The sequence below is a fragment of the Borostomias antarcticus genome (genome assembly GCF_949987555.1).
Source record: "Borostomias antarcticus genome assembly, chromosome: 8".
NCBI lineage: Eukaryota > Metazoa > Chordata > Actinopteri > Stomiiformes > Stomiidae > Borostomias > Borostomias antarcticus.
The window spans coordinates 26,168,321-26,185,959 of NC_140241.1; the positions used below are offsets into that span (position 1 = coordinate 26,168,321).

A 17,639-nucleotide genomic window follows, 5' to 3' on the forward strand; every position below is an offset into this window, starting at 1 on the left:
TCGTCTAAATGCTTAAAAGTGGGCGTAAGTCGGTCTCGAAGTGCTTACATTGGAATTCCCATTGGGATGCTTTATTCAATCAAAACTTGTAATGACTGTCCCGTCATTCACATCGCCTGTCAATCATGTTACCCACTTTAGCTATCTAGCTACTGGCAGCATCAATGAACATGGAAAACTGAGAATTTGAGTATTTATTGAAAGTTGATTCCAAAATGAAGTGAATTAAACGAGTTTGGGTTACGATATTAGGTAGGTCTTTTGTGATTAGTTACCAGTTGTTATGGATGTGCGTTTTGCTTTGCCTAGATTTAATCAGCACTCGAGAGCGTGAACTTTGCTTCCTGGAGCGGTGGGCTAATAGGCCTAGTAGCCTAGTAGGCTAGTAGTAGCCTAAACACTGATTAGTGAAGTAGGGGAGTAGGCTATTGAGTGCTGTGCCCTAAGGGGGTGTATTTTATCATTCTTTCATTCCTATTCATGGTGCTTGGCGATTGTTGTCATATAATGGCTCTGTAGTTTATTTAATGTGTCCCTAAAAGCTTGGTTGTTTCGGCCTAAATATTTCCCTTTTATTCACTCGTTCTCAAATTATTGGCCTTTGTTGATGTGTTAAAAAAAAACATCAGTAGCCTAGGCTACTGTATTTTTCCTGTATGTTTTTTTTTACATATAAAAATGCCACTGCTCAGCACCCTTCTGGTGCTGTGAAACCTCCCATCAGGACATGCTTTGAAAGCGCACCCCCCAAAAAGTGTGCGCTGCGCGTGCGTGCTTTGTTGGTCCTGGCTTACCCGGTTCTAGGACCCACCAGACGCCACTGTCCTGACATGGGCCATAAGTGTTAATAAGACAATTCCATGTCTACAATAGCTGTGTACTGCCGTGAGTGCGTGTGTGTGATATCGTGATAAATCCATTTAGCGAACACTTATATTCAAAGCATAAAATGCCTGCATGCTATTTCTCCTTGGGTAGCCCCATTAGAAAGGAATCAAACCACTTCCACGTCAGTAGAATGTGCCAGGCTGTGTACTACACAATCCCACTTCTCACGGTCTGCTAGCCTTTCATTAACTGCTCTCTCCTTCCTACTTCTCGCCAGCCTTCATTTTGGCATACGGCAGAACAAGATGGGGTCCGTGTTCACACGCTGTGCTGCTGCTGGTCTTGTGAGGACCTGCATCTCAGTAGCACCACCTCACTCGCATCACCGGCACGAGCCTCTCTGCTAGAGTACGACCCCCGGCTTCACACAGGAGCAGGAACACGTCCGCTTAGCCTAGAGTAATAGCCTGCTGGTGGGCGGAGGGGACAGAGCTCATCTACTGTCAGCCAGAGCGGAGCCCGTGGGTCCGCCCAGCTTGGAGAGTGGATGGCTAGCAAATCTCGGTCCGGCCAGAGATACAGTATCTCTCTTCATGTGGAGAACCTATCGACCTCTAAAGCCAAAGTCTCTGAGAACCTGAGGGCGTCCAGGAGCAGACCACAGTGCTTACACACTGCTGTCCTTTTGATCTGAGGAATTATTTAGCTCCCCCACTCCATGTATGTACTCATTTTTTATTTAATTTTTATTTTCGATCCCCACTAGCTGCCACAAAACAATTTCATCTTGCTGGGGTCCACACAGATTGAAATTACATAAAATTGCAAGACATCATGCACATACAAATCAGGACATAACAGCATGACTGACAAGGCATCACAGTACACGATAATGACATCGACATACTGTATACACAACGGTATACCATCATGCAAATAGATGTGTACATATATAATATGTACAGTCTGCAAAATAGCAGGACATACTGTACACGTAACGATCATGACAGACATCAAGACAGAATATTCACATGAACATTAAATTAAATAAATTAAATTACAGGACCTGAGGGGAGGGGGGGAGGTGACACACATATTGCACACCATGAGCGGCGACACGGCAAACAGCACACACACATGCAATTTGTCGCCGTCGCTGGTGGAAATTGCTCCCTAAATTTCTCCCATCCAAGCCGTCCTCCTCCAGGGGCAGCCAGGAGCAGTGGGCAGCCATCGTTCATGGCGCCTGGGGACCAAGTCCAAATGCTCAGTCCAGGTCCTGGTCAGGGACCAGACTGATGAGCATCTGTTCTTCTGCATGTTTTTCGTATTGAATTATTTAGGAGGAAACCCTACACGAGGAGGACATGCAAACTCTACACAGAAAAGCCCGGACACCTTCTTGCTGTGAGGCAACAGTACTAGGTACTGCACCACCGTGCTACACGTGAGCGATTTTGGGGTTCAGTGTCTTGCTCAAGGACACTTCGGCACAATGCCCGGAGCTGGGATCAAATTGGAGACCCAGCCGGCCGCTCTACCTCCCACCCATACAAGGAGCATTATTACTGTAAGACTCAACTCTTGATTGAGGGAGTCTGGTCACATGGTCATCTACAGCACATGAGGTATTGCTTCAGATACTTTTTAAAGGTGAATTTAATTTCTGCGCTTGTGGTTAGAGAGGGTAAATGGTTCAATCTTATAATTGCTCTGTAAATGACCGTGGATCTTAAGAAATCTGTTCTTGGTCTAGGGGGTAACAGGTGACCTAGACTGGCGCTCCTTGTATGGTGATTATGTATGTAGTTGATGAAGACTGTTGTATACGTTTTATGGTTTCATTGACAGTAATATGTTCTTGAGAAACATCAGTAGACTTGGAGTTTCTGTTCTGTCTCTGTCTCTCATGAGAGGCCTGGAATGGGAGAGCCTCTCCGATGAGAACTTCCTGGAAGCGGTTTAAAGGGCCGACCATGTAGGCCACATATCCCGCAGTCCCTGGAGGGCATAGCATGTTTATTACTGAGACAGAGAAGGACTTGGGGGGCCGCTGAGCTGTGTGTGTCCTTGGGGGAGGAGAGCTGGGCGGTGCCTGGGGGGGTTCTAAGGATGGCTCCAAGAATGGAGATGAAGGGGGGCGGGTGCAGGCAGAATTGGGGCACAGTGGGGGGTAAAGAGACTTAATTATGAGACATTATGAGAACAAGCACTTTTGGACCCCCCCCCCCCCCCCCATTCCGTAGTCTCCTACTCCCCATAGCTAGAAGCGGATTTGAACAGCAGCAGGCGTCAGACACTCCATGAAAAGAGAACATTAAATGACTTGGATCCCCCAGGGAATACCAAACACTGACATCCTTGTGTTCCCACATGCCTTGAGAGAGGATGAGAGGGAGGAGGGAGCAGGAGAGGGCGTTGCCACACACACACGCGCGCAGAGGGTTTGGTTTGAAATGCCAGGCGCGTTGTTTAATGAGGCTCCCCCTGAGGTCCGGAGGTTTCACAAACTTACTTGCATGTCTCTTTTATGATGTATTTGTCTCCAGATCCCTGCTGCTCCACTCCCTGCTCCCTCACACAGCAGGGGGGGGGGCGAGGTTGGCTCCAGGGGGGGTTAGAGGAGGAACTCAAAGTGTTCAACAAACGATCAGTTAGCAAACTCAGCCCGTCCGCAGAGTCACAGCAAGAGACAGCCAGTCGGTACACGCGGCTACAGGGAACAAGACAATCAGCAAACAGAACACACCCGAGTCACGGGAGAGGAGCCAATCGAGAGATTACGCAAAGCCTTGAGGCACAGAGTGGAGGAACACCTGCATTGAAAAGAGTTTAAGGCCTGGCATAATGCACGCATAATGAAAAACAATCTTAAAAGGTTCTTCTCTGAGGGATAGGGTACTACCTAGATCTATTTTCAACCATTTATGGTTCTAGATATTATCATTTTTATTGGTGTAAGTTAGCATAAATCCAGCCTTTGAAATGACATTTTGAATGCATCATAAGTGATAATGAGAACCTGATGAAGCCCATAAAGACATTGTAGAAGAGATGTCTTCTCTTCCTCCTTCCTACTCTCCTCATCCACATCATCCTGCTCATCACCACCACCATCCACCTCCTCCTCCTCCCCCTTCACCTCTTCTTCCTCCTCCACCTCCTCCTCATCATCATCATCATGTTCTTCCTCATCATCCTACTCTGCACCTCCACCTCCGCTTCCTCCTCCTCACCTCCACCTCCACCTCGTCATCCTCCTCTTCCTCATGATCATAACCGACATCATCAGCATCACCACCATCATTATCACCACCACCGTCATTATCATCATCATCACCATCATCATCATCATCATCACCATCATCATCATCATCATCATCATCATCATCATCATGATCACTCAGTCGATGTAATTCCATTCGGCAGGCTCAGTCCTAATTATCCCTATTAGTGAATGTCACCTCTGTCTGCGGCCAGACTCAATACAGCCTCTGTTCCCTGCACTGAGAAGCATGTGTGTGTGTGTGTGTGTGTGTGCGCGCGTGCTTGCGTGCCTGCACGTGCGTGCGTTTGCAGCGTTTCACCAAATTGCTTTCCCTCAGCATGGTTTCCCTCCTCTGCAGGAAAGGAGAAGTGAAGGGCCTTCTAAAGAACCCTGTGAAGCTCAGCCCTCAGTCATCATGTATGTCCTCACCCAGGGCCACCACTTAGCAGGCCCTTAGGTCAGCCACAGACACTTTGTTTGTTACCCCACCTCAGGCTGTAAGAGGTGTGAGTGTTCCTGACCTCGAGGAGATGCAGAGGCGAGGGAGAGAGAGAGAGAGAGAGAGAGAAAGTGTGAGTGTATGTGTCAGAGAGAGAGAGAGAGAGAGAGAGAGAGAGAGAGAAATCATGAGAGAGTGAGAGAGAGAAAGAGGGAGAGAGTATCAGACATTGAGAGAAAGAGGCAGAGAGAGAGAAAGATTGTGTGTATGTGTGTGTATGTGTGTGAGAGAGAGAGAGAGAGAGAGAGAGAGAGAGAGAAAGAGAGAGAGAGAGAGAGACCATATAGCTCAGGCATGTAGCCTGGGGGGTAGAGCAGCCAGCTGGGGATCACAAGGTTCCTGGTCCGATCCCAGTTTCCAGCATTGTGCCGATGTGTCCTTGAGCAAGACAGTACCTTGTACTGTTGCCTCACAGCAAGAAGGTCTCTGGGCCTTTCTGTGTGGACGTTGCATGTTCTCTCCGTGTTGGCAAGGGTTTCCTCCCAAAAGAACCCAATACAAGAAACATGCAGAAGAACAGATGCAGTCTGGACTGAGGACTTGGATGGAGCACTTGGTCCCCAGGCGCCATGAACGATGGCTGCCCACTGCTCCTTCTCCCGTGGAGAAGGACAACGTTGGATGGGATAAATGCAGGGAACACTTTCAACCGGCGATTCCTGATTGCATGCGTGTGTTGTGTGATGTGTCTCCGCTCACGTGTGTCATTGTGTGTCAATGCCGTGTGGTGAATCAAAGACCCCATAGAGATCCTGTATTTATAATAATAACACTAACGAGTTCTCCCTCAGACCTTCAGACACTGTTTCTAGCCTGTATTGATTTTTCACTGAAATATTTTTATGAGAGAATAGGGACTGGCACTTTGAGTACTTTGAGTATGTCTTGTTTTTGTGTGTGTGTGTGTGTGTGTGTGTGTGTGTGTGTGTGTGTGTGTGTGTGTGTGTGTGTGTGTGCGTGTGCGTGTGTGTGTGTGTGATGTACTGTATGGTGACAGCTGCTCTTCTCTGCTGTATTGGTCCTGTCTAAAACAATAAAACATTAAATCATTTATTTTCCTTCTCTCCAAAACACTCTCTTCAACAATTTCTCCCCACAGGATAAACCTATCTGTCTATCTATCTATCTATTTTCTCCAACCATCTTTCTGTATCTCTCGTAATCACCTCCATCTTTCTCAACCACACCCTCAAAAATGCCCCCTCCCCCGGCCTCCTTCTGTCATTCACCCCCCCCTCCCCCACCCACACCATTACACACACTTTTTTTCTTTATACAGTTGACAGCGCTGGCGTTCTGGTAGGGGAATCTCACTCTACTGGTTTTATACAGATGACAGCGCTGGCGTTCTAGTAGGGGCATCTCACTACTGGTTTTATACAGATGACAGCGCTGGCGTTCTGGTAGGGGCATCTCACTCTACTGGTTTAATACAGTTGACAGCGCTGGTGTTCTGGTAGGGGCATCTCACTCTACTGGTTTAATACAGTTGACAGCGCTGGCGTTCTGGTAGGGGCATCTCACTCTACTGGTTTAATACAGTTGACAGCGCTGGCGTTCTGGTAGGGGCATCTCACTCTTCTGGTTTTATACAGTTGACAGAGCTGGCGTTCTGGTAGGGGCATCTCACTCTACTGGTTTTATACAGATGACAGCGCTGGCGTTCTGGTAGGGGCATCTCACTCTACTGGTTTTATACAGATGACAGCGCTGGCGTTCTGGTAGGGGCATCTCACTCTTCTGGTTTTATACAGTTGACAGAGCTGGCGTTCTGGTAGGGGCATCTCACTCTACTGGTTTAATACAGATGACAGCGCTGGCATTCTGGTAGGGGCATCTCACTCTACTGGTTTCATACAGATGACAGCGCTGGCGTTCTAGTAGGGGCATCTCACTCTACTGGTTTAATACAGTTGACAGCGCTGGCGTTCTAGTAGGGGCATCTCACTCTACTGGTTTAATACAGATGACAGCGCTGGCGTTCTAGTAGGGGCATCTCACTCTACTGGTTTCATACAGATGACAGCGCTGGCGTTCTAGTAGGGGCATCTCACTCTACTGGTTTAATACAGTTGACAGTGCTGGTGTTCTGGTAGGGGCATCTCACTTTACTGGTTTTCACAGCTCTGTGCATCTGTCCTGCTGCCACGTCATGCGTAACATCTCATAAGCACAGCCAAGAGGCGGAAAAAGGCGCAATCAAAACAATAAAACCGACACACACACACACACACACACAGTGGGAGAGCCAGGGCTGCACATATGTTAATTTTCTGTCAACAATCTCAACAAAGTGATTGTGCCAATGGTTCCCTGGAGTCTGCACCACTCTCCCTCTCTTTTCTCTCTCCCTCTCTTTTTCTCTCTCCTCTTTCTCTCTCGCTTCTCTTTCTTTTTCTTCTCTCTCTCGCCCTACTTCATGGTTTTCAGCTGATCAGCTACTGTACCAGACACTTCCATGGCCTGCAGTGGACCGAGAATCTGGTTCCCCTGTAGCTCTGCCGCCAAGGTCAGGTCTGGACATGTGGCCACAGGCTAGCTGTCTCTCTGCCTCCTGTTACCACCTAGCCTGGCCGTCAGGAACAGAATCAGAAACGTTTATTGCCATGTAGTTTTACAACATGATAGGAATTTGTTATAGTCAATGGTGCATAAAATGCACACAACATTGGACAGGGTGCAGGGATGAAACAGTACAAAGACAGGACAGTGCAAATTGGCAGAATGACATACAAATGTTTTTTTTCTTCTTTAAATACCTTTTTTAAATGTTTATTACAGGACCCAAGGGGACCCCTGGTCTTTATTCAACCACACGTGGAAAAATTGCATGTGTGTGTGCTGTGTGTCGCACTGTAGTGTAATGTGTATGTGGTCTTTATGTATACAGTGTGTGTGACGTGATATGTGAGTGTGGTCCATACTATGCACAGTACAATCGACGATCTTGTATTGCAGCAGTGACGGAGTCAGGGGTGGGGAGGAGAGTCGGGGAGAGACAGAGAGGGACATGAGTCTTGTTGATGAGGCTGGTGGCTGTGGAGAAGAAGCTGTCTCTATGGTGTGAGGTTTTGGCCCTCATGGACTGCAGCCTCCTGCCGAAGGGGAGTGGTACAAAGAAATTGTGGCCGGGGTGGGAGGGGGTTGGCCACGATCTTTCTGCTTCAGGACCCTGGAGTCATGCAAGGCCTGGAGGGAAGGCAGGTTGCAGCCGATCACCTTCTCAGCGGAGCGGAGGACACCCTGCAGTTTGGCCTTGTCTTCGGCTGTAGTGGCATTCCAGGTGGTGAAGGAGGAGTTGAGGATGGACTCGATGATGGAGGTGTTGAAGAGTACCATTATTGTCTTTGGCAGGTTGAATTTCTTCACCTGCCTCAGGAAGTATATCTTCTGCTGTGCCTTCTTGGTGAGGGAGCTGGTGTTTAGCTCTCACTTGAAGTCCCGGGAGATGACAGTGCCCAGGAAGCGGGGAGTCATCCAGGGTGATGGGGGGGACTGGGTTCTACAACCATCTCCATTGTCTTAAGAGCGTTGAGCTCCAGGTTGCTTTGGCCGCACCAGGGCAGCAGCTGGACGATAACCCACCTATTGGCGGACTCGTCTCCCTCAGAGATGAGTCCAATGAGGGTGGTGTCGTCCACAAACGTCAGGAGCTTGACAAACTGGTGGCTGGAGGTGCAGCTGTTCGTGTACAGGGAGAAGAGTAGAGGGGAAAGGACGCAGCCTTGGGGGGAGCCGGTGCTGATGGACCTGGAGTCTGAGACGCTTTTACCCAGCTGTGGAGCACCCAGGAGTGGGTTTGTGATGGATTTGAGGTGCGGCAGAACGAGACGCTCAAAGACCTTCATTGCTACAGAAGTCGGGGCAACGGGGCTGCCTGCCTGCTTCCCATTAACACCTAGCCTGGCTGTCTCTCTGCCTCCCATTACCAGGTGGCAGAGAACCTCTCATCTGCCTGTTAGGCCTGCTGGAGGTTGGACTCTGAGCATCCCACATCTGGACCCCCCCCCCCCCCCCCCCGCTCTTCACCTCCCCAGGGTGTTAATATCACGCCTCATATGCAGAAGAAAGGAGCTAAATCATTATAGGCCCTGGCAACATCCTGGAGGATACAGGTTACTGTAGAAAGGGGTCCTTTGCATGGTCGATTGTGCTTAGGAGGCACTATTAAGCCCCATTTGCACATAGAATGCATTTTTTCCTTCTTTTTCAGATGGGAACTGCTTGACCCCAGGGGCAGAAACACATTTAGTGAGGTCGTCAAGGACCTGCCATGTCTTTTACAATAGTAAGCATAATGTCAAGCCAATGTGTCCATCTCAGCACGGACATTTATAATAACACGTTTGACGTTATCACTGAATATTTGATCAACATGTTAGTCGTGAATGACCCGTCTCATTTCTATTCTTGGATCAATATTATCTGTACTGCACCAGAGCACCTCCCACAGAGCATACCTGGCCCCGCCTCTATCGTGATCAGCTGCCGTTCTCTGAGTTGGGGCCGCTCAGATGTTTACACAACTCACCATGCGTGAGGTGATGCCAGTATCATACAACATTTGACCTGGGCAGGCTGAAAATCCACTTCATATTGTGTTAGTGTCATCAACAGCCTTAGGCTACTTTCTACCTCACCAGACACTGACAGCCTGAAGGTTCAGACAGGTGTTTCCATCCGACTACCACATCCCTCATTCCCGACTCAGGGGCTATAAGCCTGACGGGTGGCTGGTGAGCCCATGCATGGCAGCGCTGCTGCCAACATATGCTGTGAAAATAAGCAGATTACATCAATCAGCCCCTCGTTCTAAAGACTGAGCAGATGTTTCATTTGTCCTCCTTTTAAACTGCAGTAGCAGCAACATATAGAACAGGACTGGAAAGAAGGGGACATTTACGCTGATCCACTGACTCCATTCATACATGCATACACTCTACGGGCATTCTCCCTAGGTCTCCATTACCATATCCCTACCCACAAATCTCGTTTTGCTCTAGGTTTGTTTCTGCGGAGTGAAGTCTCAGAACGAGCGGCAGCAGCAAGCAGGCACAGTGGCCCAGCAGCCGCGCAAGGAGGACAGGACGGAACAGAGAGGATCACTGCCGTGCTGGAGCGCGCAGCGCGCACCGGGGGAATGCACTGATTGACAGCTGGGAGACACTGAGCGCCCCGCTCGGCATAGGAGCGGAGCCCACTAATCTGAACGTCGCTTCGCTCTTGTCAAAAGCATGATCTGTGCGAAATACCCTCTTCATGCAGATCAGCCGCTAAACTAGGGCAGGAAGGGAGGCATTATACCCCTGCCGCTGTGTCGGTCTAGCAGTAGATGAGACGGAATCAAGGGCGCAGCATCTCAGCAAGCAGGCATAACGGTAGCTACGGTTTGCCTTAATTAACAAAACGGGGCATATGGTGTTTTTTCAACTTCACTGGCAGACCAACTCTAATTCTAGAACCAAAGGTTTTCTTCCAGTCTCACTCATTTGGATTACATTCTTGCTGTGAAAGTGTCGTTTTTGGAGGATTTTGTATTGAATTAGCCTATCAAAACAACTGACTTTTCTCTGGTCCGATAGGTTTGATATCCGCATTATATCAGTCTCTATTGTGGTCGACCAAATCAGTCGGTAAGATTTGAACTTCTGTAAGTGCGTAATGAGCTCACTATGTGCGTGCTAGTAGCGTCCCCGTCGCTCCTTCTACAGCCGGAGCCGTTTGGTCGAGGAGTAGTTTAGCCTCTCTCCCCTGTATTCGTTCCGTGAACACTTATTGTCCCCTTATCTATGGAGTAAGAAAGAGACTAAAAGATTTTCTTTCTCCCCCGCCTGGAACACCAGGCGGCTCTGGTCGAAAGCTTCTACAGAGAATGGTCAATGACCAATGGGGAATCATGAATACCTCTTCGGAACTCGAAGATGGGCAGCGGCATAAAAACCAGGTATGTGATCTATCCATCTTTACCGCGCAGCTGTGCGATAGTAAATTATAGAAAAGGGAATGTAATGGCATGTAAACCTATGCAGGTGTATCGTTGGCGCAGTATCGCCCCGGCCGCGCGAAAGCGAAGCCAAGTCAATGTGCTGTGAATAGCGCAGAACCCTTCTCCTCTCCCTGTATCTCCCAGCTCTTCCAGTGCTTGTCCCTGTCACACTTCGTAAAGCCACCCGGGGATCAAACGGATCACTAATAAGCTATTTTATTTCGCGCAACGCAAGGCTGGGTTGCCAAACAGTTATAGTAATTGTTGTACAGATTGGAGGAACGCAGATAAATCTCCCACTTATTTTCTGATATTGGATCATCTAACAGGGGCTGAGGCCAGTGTGTGAATTATGAGGCTGGCAGGTTAATTCTGGTTTTGTGCGCGTCGCTCTGCTCATACCGTCTATCTTGTTAAAACAAATGTGTTGCGTTTTGTTCAAACATTTGCTTTCGTGATCTCTCTTAAGAGTGTCTTGGGGGTGCTGGGATATATATTAGCATCCCTTAATTGCTCCGAACCACCCGTGGTAAAACGCGCGTCTGACCCCAGCTCAAATGAGTTGAAACGGACGTGCGCTGCGTTGCAGAAAGGCGAAATCACTTTAGGGAATAGTTAATGTGTGATCGCAAGGTCAGCGGAGGGTAATGTAGTTACAGGGAGGACGCTGAAGCTGTGAATCCGCTGGTGGAGAACTCTTCTCTGGGAAGGATGTGGGATTGTAGTCGGTGATTGAGGGGCTAGTCCACATTAAAGACGGTGCGTAGGCTAATGCAAAAGGTTTCACAGCAGAATCCCCTTACTTGTTACATAGAATAGATCAGTGTAAATTATCTCCATATATGTGTTTAAATGAGAGATTCCGGGAAGGTGGGGGCCCATTCCGTCTCCCGCCTCCCACTTCCCGCCTCATGTGCCGTTTTGCGCGCACATGGTCAGAAATCGGAATTGATTGTGTATTGTAATTTCACATTGATACCAAGGTGCACTACCCACACACACACACACACACACACACACACGATCCACATCCACAATCTGCCCGGAAAGAAACCACCACGACCACCAAAATGAGCGCATTTGACAAACTGCCTTAATTTCTCTCTCTCTCTCTCTCTCTCTCTCTCTCTCTCTCTCTCTCTCTCTAGAGAGATAGAGAGAGAGAGAGCGAGAGCGAGCACACACACTCACATATGCTGAGAACTCGTTGAGGGCTGGCGGGGATGCCCCCTCCAAGGGAATGATGGTAATCAATAACATTCGGCGAGAGCGGGAGCACCAAACTGTCTGAGAGAACACATCTAGAGGAGTGTGTGTGCATGACCAGAATACACACAGCTGCACCTTACCTACATGCATACTAACATGGCTGCTGCGCGCACACACAAACACACACACACACACACACACACACACACACACACACACACACACACACACAAACACACACACATGCTGCATATTGCTGCAGGCAAAACATATTCTTTGTCTACTCATAGCCTTATGTAGCTCCCCAGAAACTCACACACTTATGCTAGTGGCTGTGACTCAGTAAGCCAACGCTAGAGGGCTCGTCCACTCCAAAACGATGGTTACGTATTGTAACCCTAGTTCTATGAGTGGAGTGGAGTCCCACAGGGCTAGCTCCTATTGGATTGTGAAACCTAGCCAGCTACAATTGACTGAAGAAAAAAACCCATACACGTACTTGTGTCCAACCAGGTCCAGTGCACCACTGTATAAGTGGGTTTCGTCTGCACATCTGTTCCTAGCCGAAACTTTCAGCGAGCAGACTTTGAGTTCGGCAAAGTCTGCACCCTGTGGGGCTCTGCTCCACTCATAGAACTAAGGCTACAATACATAACTATTGTTCTATTTCGTGGTGTTCTTTGGAATGATGTTGAATGCCGAGCGTCAAAGAGTAAAAAGACAAGTTTATTAAAGAATACTGGTACAAAGGTCCGTTCCTCAGAGCAAGAGTGTGAGAACGAGCCCCGAGACACATCACAGGTCGATTCTTATAGGATCCCAATCATGTCAAAGGTCACGTATGAGTACAAGTGTTTTTTATGATACTGTCATGTGGGTGTTCCTCAGCCCCTGAGAAGGGAAAGTATGCACCAGTCTCGCCAGGCACAGAAGGACTTAAGTCAACCAGCTGCTATACACAGACCAGGCCCGAACAGCCTAAAACTGGTTTCACATCTCTATCTGGCGGGACCAGACACACCATACATGGGAAGACTGTCACAAAAACATGGGAGTGAACATGGGAGCATACGTTGAGAACAAACATACAATTGATCAAAAATACACATGCAGGGGTGTAAAGGGTATACAATGGTTTAAGAATACACATGTGGTGATGTAATGCCATTTTAAAGGTCCTCTATTGTATGAGACCTTTAATGTATAGGTATACAAAAACACAATTTTCCATACACTCTTTTTGGACCCATAAACAAAATTGGCCAGCCAGGACACAAGCCAGTGCTCCAAGGTGAGAACATACCAAAGATTGGCCCAAACCAAGTACTGGCCCCTCCCCGCCACGCTCGGCTTATCTCAGCCGAGGGCAAGAGGTTGGTTACACTGTAACATAACCCGTCCGAGCCTCTCCCAGCCCCAATGGGACAGGAGTGGAGCGCCACTCACCAGACGGTCCCGCCCTGGAACAACATGTCTAACTCTGACTCCCGCTGGCAGCTGTGACCAGCACAGACAATGCCACAGAGACAGATGACATGGATACAAGATAATAAAGGACAACAGGAGATGGTGATGACCAAGTGTCCAAATGTCCTCCACAGACACACCATTGAACAGGGTAACCGATGTAGCCACGCCCCTCATAGAGTGTGCCCGAACAGCCCCAGGCAGAGGGCTACCCGCAGTCTCATAAGACTTGGAGATGCCCTCACAAATCCACTGGAAGAGACGTAGTTTGGACCTTCCCCGGGCCGTGACAAAACAACAACTGGGGGGTAGTTCGAACCGCAGCCATGCACTGAACATAACAAGTCAGCGCATGCACAAGACACAATAAATGTAAGCGTGCCTCTTCCTCACTCACATAAGGCAGAGGATCGAAGTCTCTCAGCTCCAAATCCTGTGCGCTGAACGCGCCCCGGACGACTTTTGGAACGAAAGATGAATCCGTGCGCAAAACAGCCTTGCTCCCATCACCCATGATGAGAAGACTGTCAGCGCTCTCAGATCACTGACCCGTTTGCCTCTATTGGGTCTTGATAGAGAGCCACTTAAGGGAAACCTGCTCCATTGGTTCAAAGGGCTCTCCTCATAGCGTGTTCAAAACCAAAAGCACATTCGAAGGCGGCACTGTAGCCTTGTGCACAGGGCGAAGACGGCGCACGCCAGTCAGAAAGCGCGTAACCAGAGGATGTCCATAAACCTCATCACACGGAAATAGCGCATGCATACACTTTGATAGTGGATGCCGCTAGACCGTCCTCATGATCACCCAGGGGTTGGAGAAACTCCAGAATCATCTCAACCGAGCAGAACTCGGGAGCGATGTCCTTCTCTCCACACCAGTGCATAAAAGCGTCCCACTTGCCAAAGTCAACCGTAGTAGTGGACGCAACGCGTGCACTCTGAATAGTGCTGATCACAGCCAGAGGGAGTCCTCTACCAGACAATCTCCACCGTTCAAGAGCCAGGCCACCAGCGGCCGCCCCAGAACCGGAGGCTCAAATCAAGCCCTCCGCCTGGGGCAGCGCATTCGGCCACTGAGGGATGAACCACAGTTTCACAGATGTCATGGCCATCACCTCCGCATGCCATCTTGCCCAGTACCGGTCTGGCGCTATCAGTATCACTTTGACCCTTCGACCGCACTCTGGCTAACAATGGTAGGATTAGTTCCACTGGTGGGAAGGTATACAGCAGCACCTTTGGCCAGGGGGCATGCGCGAACGTGTCCACCCCCAGCAGAGGCTGGTCCTGCTAACTCTGAGAACGAGAAGGGATAATTTGCGTTCTCTCTCGAAGCGAAGAGATCCACCTCGAAGAGATCCACCCCTTCCGAACCGAGCCCAGAGCTGAGCCACAATCCGAGGATGTAGGCTCCACTCGCCCGGATGAGACCCCCCTTGGGACATCAAGTGCGCCCCGACATTCAGGCAGCCGACAATGTGCTGTGCCGTCAGAGACCGGAGGTTGACATGAGCCCATCGCCACAGGGCCACCGCCAATCGTTGAAGCGCCGGTGACCGAACTCCTCCTTGCTGGTGGATGTAAGCTACTGTGGTCTGGTTGTCTGACCGCACCAGCACATTTTGCCCCCTTACCAGGTGGGGCAGGGGCGAGCAGCTGGACCCTATTGAACATAGACATTTTCCCTGCCTCGAACAGTTGAGTCCAGCAGTTGTCACGTCTGCTGTAAAAACCAAGAGAAGACACCACAGCTCGAACCATCAAAGTTTTCAGATGGCGCAGTAGCTAATAGCTGGAACCATCGTACTCACAACACCCCCCCCCCTCCTCCTCCATGCCAAGGACCTACAACACGGCTCTGCCATTTGTAGCTAGACTAGGCACAACACGAGATGCAGACTGTACAACCAAAATAACAATTAGCTGTATTTGTATTGTTGCCTTAATGGAAATGTCCTGACCGTCGCTCTTAAAAGACCATGGGGGGCAAGGCAAGACAGTCACGCATCTCGGCGCACCGTGGTTAGGTGTGTCACTTCTGTCCCCAAGCCTGGAGGTAGGCAGCCACACCGGTCGGGACCGGGCCGGGCGGGACACTCTGAACTGGCTGGGAGGGAGAAGCGGAGGTTGGCTGGATGGATAGATAGATAGATAGATACACAATTTGTATTCTTGCCTTTTTATCATGTCATGTGTTGTCAGTTAGTTGATTTTATTGTTATATGTTTCATGTAGAACTACAGATGGAATGTAGCTCTGAGCTAAATCTGGTGTATCCATTTGAATGTTCTTGAACATTTTATGTACGTGCACATTGTCCTATCCAAATAAACTTTTTAATGAATGAATGAATGAAAAGGTGGAGGCGTCGGAAGCCCCGAATGCCGGCGGAGGAGCCGGGCGACTGGCAACAGGTGGGCGAGACATCATAGCTGGTTGTTTAGGCTTGTTACGAGACTTGTAACAGCCACACCAAACAAACCAGATTCACTTACCAGTGGGTTGAGGAGGACGTTCCTCTTCAAGCAGACCGGTTAGTGACAACCTAGCTAACAACCTAGCTAACAACCTAACATCCGTCGCAGCCAAAACCTCTCGGAGGGGAACATCTTCTTTCTTCTCAGTCTTCTTGCGAGCTGGAATTCTCTTGGAGGAGATGTGCAGGCAAAGCCTGCTTATACAATGGTGCAACGGACCTGGCTGGACACAGGTGCATGTATGGGTTTTTTTCTACAGTCAATTGTAGCTGGCTAGGTTTCACAAGCCAATAGGAGCTAGCCCTGTGGGACGGAGCTCCACGAAATAGAACTACATTACATTACACTTCTATCTCTCCCTCTGTTCTCTCTCCTCCTCTTTAACCATTTCTTTTATTTGATATGGTTTGTAGTAGCATTTTTCCGGATGAGTTATTGGTAGTAGTCTAGGATGATGCAGAGGGTGTGTGGCACGGTAGTCTGTTTGGAGTGGATGGGAAGGCTGGCTGAGGAGGATGTGTGTGAGTGTGTGTGTGTGTGTGTGTGAGGGCTTGGGTGGGAGTTAGGGAGGATTTGTGTGGGAGGCTGAGGCCTGGGTTGGGTGGGGTAGGGTGAGCTGGGGTGGGATGGCGAGTGTGTGTATATGTGTGTGTATGTGTGTGTGTGTGTGTGTGTGTATGTGTGTGTGTGTGTGTGCACGCGCACGTGTATGCACGTTTGGCTGGTCATGATGGGAGCAGAGGCTGAGGCCTGGCTGGATATCTGGGTAACCTTGTACAACCTAATGAACCAGTGAAGCTAGCCGAAGGAAGGAAGCAGGGAGCACTTCCTGGTTCACTGAACCCGTGATTTCCCTGTGGGGGATCCTTACATCCCTACACAGACCACCTAACACCCTAACAACCCGGGTCTCTCTCTCTCTGGACTCCCCTTCCCTAACAACCCTACTCTCACCAACCTCTCTCTCTCTCTCTCTCTCTCTCTCTCTCTCTCTCTCCCTCTCTCTGTCTTCCTCCTGTTCTCTCCCTCATTGGTCTTACTTTTCTGAGGGGTTGTCCAATGCAAGACAAGATACATGCCCTAACACACCCACAGACACACACACACACACACACACACACACACACACACACACACACCTAATACACATTATACAAAGGTATAGATCCGGTCCATTGTCTCTATTGGTCAGTTTGCATTCCAGCCGTGGCGATAACCACGATGGCCCCACGCTAAAATGGAATGTTCACACATATTTTAATATCAACCCACCTCTCTTATTAGTAGCCTATATTGCGAACCCGTAGGTACGACTGTCTACACCAGGGGTCTCAAACTCAAATTGGCTTGGGGCCACTGCTGGTATCGTCAACTCATAGGAGGGCCAAGTCAACTTCAACTACTACTAACTATAAGAAAGTGCAATATTTCGGAAAATGTCATTTTTCATTTCCATAACTAGACTCACAACTCAGTCTCTAAATGTTGCAAGACTATTCCATAACTAACATTTTCATCATACAAATTCAAACCGGTTTCCATTCATTTTAATATATTTTAACAGTTAGTGCTGCAAATCTTTTTTCCTTACTTTTATTTGATCTTGAATAGCCTACATTTGTACTACCTACTATTCTGTTTTAACTGCAAGATGCATCACTACTGTAAGCCTGCCCTGGACCTGTAGCTAGCTACTTGCATTTATTAAAGTTCAGGTTTGTTTCCATTTCTTACCAGACACTTGAATACATGTGTAGGCTACTACTCTATTTCTGGCTAGACACTTATCTTGAAAGACTGAGACGTCAGCCCTCTCAACTGTATGGCTCGTTTTTTTCTCTCGTCTCCCGACACTCTCCATGTTTACTAGCCTAATGAATAGCTCATTATATTCCTTCAGAACGG

General features: G+C 48.8%; 1 protein-coding gene across 1 annotated transcript in view; it reads left to right on the forward strand.

The window, feature by feature from the left end:
- Window positions 1-10,467: 10,467 nt before the first annotated feature.
- The window catches only part of fibcd1b (fibrinogen C domain containing 1b), a gene marked incomplete at both ends in the record, with an annotated part of 126,028 nt that continues 118,856 nt past the window's right edge, over window positions 10,468-17,639 (forward strand). Inside the window, one exon of the mRNA XM_084441671.1 lies at window positions 10,468-10,539. Within this exon, the coding sequence (XP_084297797.1) occupies window positions 10,468-10,539 (72 nt within the window). The remainder of the gene's footprint in view (window positions 10,540-17,639) is intronic.